Here is a 7,208-nt window from a genome sequence, read left to right as displayed (position 1 = left end):
TCGCTCACAAATGGATCGTGTAGCTACTTTTTACACGAAAGTTAAAGTGCCCAAAGCAAGAGCAGGACACATCTTACTGATGCATTCCAAGGTCATGCAAGACGACAGAAAAAAGGAGTGTGAAGACCAAACAAATTGGAACACTTGGATTCCAATCTGAAAGCAATAAGACAGAGGCCTGCAATTATTTGCACCTGCAAAAGGAGAGGCCACGATACATGGAACAAAGACAAAAACTATGAGACACGCTTGACAACTACATTTCTGCTGAGTACAACTTGTATGATTGGCTTGAAAGAATCATTGCACGCACGTTAAAAACTGGTGCAAATGTCAATTGGTGGGGGAAAAAAGGGCAGAACATCATATAGGTCATGCCGCAGCCTGAAAATGAGAGAACCTGGAAGTGCCTTGGTGGCACCCACCCTAACGGCAGACGAGCTCTAGCTCATTGGTAGCGCTGGCAGTGGCCAGGCTGCCCACCCACGGTTCGATTCCAGTCTGGGCGACCGTGGGTGCCGCACTGGGGAATTTCCCCAGAGGGGACTGTGGTGGGGTGTGTGTATAGGGTGCGTGTGTAGTGTGTGTGCTGCAGTAGAAGCGTCCTGAGATTTCTCAGGCAGTCTCATCTGCGTCTGAACGTGCAGTCAGCGTAGGTGCCCATACGAGTCTTACATAGTGATATCTCCTATATGTTTGGTTCCTTTCACTTCAACATGATGGACAAGCTCATGTACCTTTCACTCGTATCACCATTTTGAGATGATGTGAAACCATCAAAGTTCTTTTTTGTTTACTAGCGCAGTAGCGCTTTGCATGCCATTGATCTTAGCTCCAATGTAGAGTTGCCTGGCAGTCTGGCACCACTGTAGTGTAGAGTTACAAAGCAGAGTGCTGATTGCTTGAGAACAATGAAGCTTCAAAGACTTACCGACAAGCACTGCTTTGTCAAAGCTTGTACGAGTACAACAGAATAAACACTCAGCCACAGTTCCATGCTGTACCTCCACTTTGATTAAGCTGGAACTGCAACAGCGGGCAAGGCACCTCAGATTGCATGTCATCAAGGATGGACTTCGAACAGAGAAGCAGGGATGCACCGCAGAGCAGCAGCATCTCTCTGCAAGCATGATTTATCTTCTTGATAAACACCATAAATGTTAGTTCTGCGCTCCATGGGCAGCTGTGTTGCATGAACAATGCAAGAATGGGCCAAATAAGGTAGCAGCTTCAAATGTCGCTGGGCCAAATAAGGTAGCAGTTTCAAATGTTGCTGCAAAGTCAACTTGTCTAGATCAACTTCAGCAGTCTGTTCAGGTGCCAAATTGCATATATACAGCTGCTCACTTGTATTGTTTTAGGTACTTTGGAGCTGAGTTTCATGGAGTCATTTTGCTCTTCGAGTAGCAAAGGCATCAAAACCACATATGACGTCAACAGCCTAATGTAGCAATTAAATACCTTGTCAGAAAGAAAAATTATCCCCAATAGGTGGAGCAGAAAGATCCTGCAATTGTATGATCATCACTGAGTTAGCCAGTTAGCATAAGGTCTTATCATAATAGACAAGCTTCGGTTTAATAGCAATGATTAATATCATATGATTTTTCCGTTATCACTAAGAAGGAAATAATTAACAAATTTAGTAATCAGAATTTCATTCAAGCAGTAAATTAAGAAATTGTGGCTCACATCAGCATTGATAAGAATAACTTTCCAAGAAAAGAAAAGATTAGGAGGCTGCCTAAGGGAATAGAGCCATAACCATGCAGGACCAATCCAAAGAAAAAGTCCGGCATGCATGATTCTCCAGCAATTCAAGTAGACCCTAAATACACCAGCAAGAAAGTAATCGTAAAACACAATCTGGTAGCATGCATGAGTACAAGACATTTCAGTAGATAGGGACAAAATGATATCCCCTTACCCCGTCTTTCATTTTTCATTATTTCAAACCTGTTTTAATGAAAGGGTTCAAATGAATTTTAGATGTACTATACTGACTAGTGACTACTGCAAATTTCTGAAATTGCAGTGCTCCAAACAGTAGTTCTGCAAAAGATTTTCAAATTTGATTCTCCCAACGCTGACTAAATTTAGCTCGTAAAATTAATGTGATATCTCAGTGCAGAATGAAACAGCACAAAAATTAAATAAGCATTCTTGGGAGAAAATTTTAGTTTCCATTTTATGTCTTTGCTAATGAATCAAGGCTGTAACAGAAGTCTATCCGTAGACACATTAAATAGCATAAGAAGAGGCAATCTCCAAAAGCAAATAGCATTTTATGATCCAAGAATTGAAAATTATTGCAGATAAACCTCTGAAAGCAAATTGAACAGGTGTAGATTCTTTTCATTGCAGATGTGGTCACTGAGTAGTGAAATTTTCTCATAAAGCCTAAAACAATTTGCATGGACAATGCAGGGTTAATACTTCTAAAATGGACATTTGTTGCTAGTTCAAAGTTTCCTGGGAGAACATTGAACTCTCAAGGGTATGTTCCTTTCAACATTTCAGAGTGTAGCATGGTCTATAATACACACCCATTAGCAAAATGCTGTTACATTCCAGAGTCCAGACAGTTCCAGACATGTTGTGTGGGCACAGTTTAAGATAATCTTATACATTTGCATATGGTTCTACACACTACCACCCATCAAAATCTCATTTCTACATGCACGTGCCAAAATCTTTAGGTCACATTGTAGACCTATGCTAGCCCTATGTTTTCGAGTCATAGAAGTCGAGTCAAAGTCACTCAGGCACCGACTAGCCAACTAGCGTCCATCTAGCAAACAATTAGGCATGGTTAGTCGGTTGGCAAGTCGACCAAGTCGGCCAAGCCTGCCTACTGCTAGTCAACTAGCTTACTGCAAATCTAATACTATATCTTGAGGACACTGGCATCTAATCAAGCATGGAATAGAGACTAGAGAACAAAAATAGACCAGGAGCTGGTCACTTGTTTTGACTTTTGAGCCAAGCTTGGGCTAGTTTCTTGAACATAGGTGGTACGGGGATCCATCCACGCCCTCAACCAATGGAGCTAGTTAGGCTCCATAAGCTAATTCCTACTCAGCTCTAATACTACTGAGCTGAAATTACCAAGCCCAAGTTACTGGCTGCGCGTTGGTCGCCCAGACTTGACTAACAATTAATCTGCCGACCAGTCGACTAGGAAAAACTTCTTGAGTCGGCACACCTGATCAATGTCCAATGACCGATTTCTCAATTAATCATAGACTAAACGTTAATCAGACGATTCGAAAATACTGTGCTATCCTGATTAATACTAGAAGGTAGGGCTCAACCGCTTGACAATAACCAACAGGTCCGTATATGGGGGTGTGGAAGCTGGTCAGCTGCACCAGGTACCCTGCTAATTAAGAGGTCATGTTTTCCAGCCAAAGCTGTGTATAAGAGTGAAGGAAAAAAAAACTAGGAATTCATCCACACTGCCGCAAATCTCAATTTCCTGCCTAAATATAAGATGCAATCTAACTCAAACTACTTATCTCTAGCAATCAGTTCCCATGCAATGCATCCAAATGGATTTAAATTCACATGCTAACACCAAAGGTACTATTCACATAAACGGTAACTGCAAAAGGACAGTACATTAATAAGCTCTAATGAACTGCACAAGTGCAAATGACAACTCCCCTCGCTTCAGCAGCACCTTTTCCTCGAGCTGTGGTGTCAGTCTTTGTAAAAACCCTTGGTAGAGTCAATAACACATGCTGGTGGCATATGACATATGTATCCCTAACAACAATTGCAGGAAGTCTTGAGAGTTTCCATTCATATTGACAGACACCAGTAACTGTGACTACCATATTGTTGCAGCTTTCAGCTTGGCCTCGGATAACCATGTAGGTTAAGCCATGTTATTGACTTTGACTCTAAACCAAATTGTAGTAACCTTAAGATGATTATGGGGTAAGAGACAGACAAAGGAGGGCCAGATGGCAATGGCTGAAGGAGGGGGGGGGGGGGGAGGGTGTGGAGGAGGATGGGAGAAGAAAGATGAGACTACAGATATGGGTGATTATTACTTTTAAGTCGAGAAAAGATTAACACACTCTTTCATAATCGAAAAGAACAGTCATGCCAGATTATTTATAAGGGCTCCTAACAGATTTGATCGCAAGTGACAATTTAAACCACCTATGATCTAACTTAAATGACTGATGTGTTACTAAATAGCTTATAAGCACTGCAACTAATGCAGGCCAACTTAAATCCATATGCTATATTACCACAACTAATCACAAGAACAATAGTACTCTATAGGTATCAGATAGGCAGCACAAAACATTTGGTGTTGCAGATTTTTTTTTTTTTGTACATCTAGGCGATGCTCTAATATGCATTTAACTTGGTAACAATATTGATGGGATTAATGGTGATAATACTAATATTGCCGAGATAATTTGTATTGGATGATAAGATCTACAGCAGATATCACTTGGGAGAACCATCACAACAGTTAGGCCCAGCCATAATTTTAACCATGAAATTCTCAAGGCGTCAGATAGTCTTGCAAGCCAAAGATTGCTTGAGAACCTCAGATTCTTCAGCACCATTACAAAAGAAAAAGGTTTATTTATGATAACATTTAGTGCAGTCGTACTTTAGAAATTGATCACAATGTTGAATATTTATGTGGTACTTCTAAACAGATCCTTATTTTTCCTTCTACACGGCAAATGAAGAAGTAACAAGTTGAAAATTTAGGTACGCGCTTGTCGAATCACATGTCAAATGCTATGATTGCAGCGAACAATACATTATATAAAAGAGAAGGTGCATAGAATTAGAGAATCCGTTAAGGGATTCCAAACGGAGTATCAACTCACATGTTGTTGAACAGATACATTCTTAGGAAGTCCAAATCCGTGCTTCCACATCATGCCGAGTATAGTATTTGCCTCAGTCCTTCGCCCACAACTAACATATGCCTTGTGCATGATCCAAAATGTCTTCTTTGTCCTGTCAAATTTAAAACATTCCATCTCATCCAAAACCCCATGCATCTCTTCCAGCCGCTGGTGCTTCCCATACATCACCATTTTGCAGTGGTACAAGCTCCGGCACAGCTTCCACCCAGCCTCCTCCGCCTGCCGGACAAAACATGCGAGTTTGTCGACCGCATCGGAATGAAAATAGCTTGATATGATGGACCGCATCACCTGTACGGTGGTGACAATGACATTGCGTTCCAGTGCCTCGGCGATCCGCAGCTCCATCCCTTCAAGCAACCCCTCCTGAGCATACACCCTAATTAACAACACATATAGCCATGGCCTGTAGTCATCAGGACCCAACCTCTGCAACAACTCCTCGATCTTTTGAATCCTATCTACATGGTCAAACTTGCAGTATGCGCTTAGCATTGCACGTATATGCACATTGTCAACTTTTCCAGCATGCTTGTAAGCACGCTCATAAGCTCGCTCCATTTTGTATATCATCCCAGCATGCGCATATCCTCTCAGCATCAACAGATGCGTAGTAGTATCAGGAACAATATGACCCGACAACATTTCCTGGAACACTGCTTCCATTTTGTCCCACATCCACGCAGTAAGGTATCCGGCGATGATTGCATTATACGTACCAATCGTGCGGGGATGCCCAGAAGCATCCAGCGACCTGAGCGTGGCCTCCATGTGGTCAACGAGGAGGGAGCGACCGAAGAGGGCGATGAGGATGTTGTACGAGTCCACATTAGGCGGCCCGCACCGCGGGTCGCGTTCCAGCGCATGGAAGGCCTCGAGGCAGCTGTCCAGGAGGCCGCTGTGCATGTACGCCGCCATGAGGGCGTTGTACAGCGCCTGGTCCGGGGAGTGAGCGGCAGCGGCGTCGGCAAAGAGCGCAGCAGCCGCGGCGGGGTCGCGGGCGCAGCTCGCGAGCGAGATAGCGAGGGCGAACTCGCCGAGTGTGGGGGCCGGGGAGAGCTCGCGGCGAAATGAGAACACCGCGAGGCCGAGCCGCGGCCTGGGCCGGAGCAGCGAGAGAAGCTCGAGCGATGCGAGCGGTGAGACGGCGAGGAGGGTCGGGAAGGAGTGGGCGTGGAGGTCGGGCGCCGGGTTTGGATCAGGCTCCGGGAGGGCGAGGAGGGAGGCGGCGATCGAGGAGACGGCAGAGCGGAGCTGAGCGGCAGTGAAGGGCGGGAGCGGCGGCGAGGCGGGGGACCAAGACGCGGACCACCGCGTCCCGTCGGGATCGGTCGGCGGCGGAGTAGGAGGTGGGGAGTGCGGCGGCCACGGCGAGGAGGTGGAGGGGATCGCGTCGGGTGGGACGGAGACGGAGGCGAAGGACCGGTGGGTTGGGGAGTCGTGGAGGCCGCGGCGGCGGAGCAGGGGAATGAGGGAGCCGGGGCGGCGGGACATGGGAGGAGGCGGCGGCGGCGGCCGAGGATGGATTCAGCGGCGGCGGCGCGAGGGGTTTAGGAGCGGCGGCGGCGCGAGGGGATGAGAAGCGCACGCGGCCAGCTCGGCGCTGTGTTCTGAATGGGGTTTCTTTAGCTGGGCCTGTGTTGTGCGAGTGCGGCCTTCTTCCCTTGTGCGGTGAGTTTTCAAACGGCTCACTCGGCCTGGACTTGTTGGACGACAAGAGCCCACACATGCGATACGGGCTGAAAGGAGAAATAGTTCTAAAAAAAAAGTTTGACATGTTGCTGTCCTCGAAAAAAAAACTTGAGAAGTTAATAGGGAAAACTGGAATAAGCCAGTCTTTATGTTGACCCTGATATTTAAATGTTGTGGCATTGGCATGGCAACGGTTGTATCAGACAGTTTTCGATTGTTGCAGTACGAAAGATAGCTGAAATCATTTTTTATTGACGGGTCCAGGGACACCGGTCCCCAACAGGCCCACTTCTCATCAAGAATTCCAGCTAAGGCCAAGACAACGCCTGGGCAGAGCGCCCGCCCTTATGGGCCACAAGTCCACTTGGGCCAATAAGCCCTACCAACCGACCAGTCAGAAAGAGCGGGACTTACCTCCTCAACCCAGGAGATGTCGGGGAGCGGGCCTGTACCGAGTTCCTGACCGCAAGCTCCGACTGGATTCCACCTCGTGTGGACTCTGGGCGCCAGTGGGCCTCACGAACAGGCATGGTGGATAAGGCGAGACGCCCCGATCAAATTGCCGTACGGGCCGACTACTCCCGCACGGGGATCACAATGCTCCTCGCCGCC

The 7,208-nt window shown here is 46.5% G+C and overlaps 1 protein-coding gene across 2 annotated transcripts; it reads right to left on the bottom strand.

The window, feature by feature from the left end:
- Window positions 1–228: 228 nt before the first annotated feature.
- Window positions 229–6,525, bottom strand: LOC120698726 (pentatricopeptide repeat-containing protein At2g30780-like). Of its 2 annotated transcripts, none has more exons than XM_039982439.1 (2): window positions 4,863–6,498; window positions 229–1,507 (listed from the first exon to the last, which is right to left on the bottom strand). In XM_039982439.1, the coding sequence occupies exons 1-2, from the start codon at window positions 6,396–6,398 to the stop codon at window positions 1,466–1,468; spliced, it is 1,578 nt and encodes a 525-aa protein (XP_039838373.1). In that variant the 5' UTR covers window positions 6,399–6,498; the 3' UTR covers window positions 229–1,465. The 2 variants fall into 2 exon arrangements, with proteins under 2 accessions (XP_039838373.1, XP_039838375.1); XM_039982441.1 differs by lacking the exon at window positions 229–1,507 and having other exon boundaries at window positions 5,129–5,270; window positions 5,624–6,525.
- Between the last annotated feature and the right edge of the window lie 683 nt (window positions 6,526–7,208).

This window comes from Panicum virgatum, chromosome 3K (assembly GCF_016808335.1).
Source record: "Panicum virgatum strain AP13 chromosome 3K, P.virgatum_v5, whole genome shotgun sequence".
Taxonomy (NCBI): Eukaryota; Viridiplantae; Streptophyta; class Magnoliopsida; order Poales; family Poaceae; genus Panicum; species Panicum virgatum.
This window is presented reverse-complemented; position numbering and strand designations above follow the sequence as displayed.

Coding starts and splice junctions, on each gene's coding strand:
- LOC120698726 (XM_039982439.1), bottom strand. CDS start 6,398: ATGTCCCGCCGCCCCGGCTCCCTCATTCCCCTGCTCCGCCGCCGCGGC. Junction 1,508..4,862: donor ATGTATCTGTTCAACAACAT/GTGAGTTGATAC, acceptor ATACAATTGCAG/GATCTTTCTGCTCCACCTAT.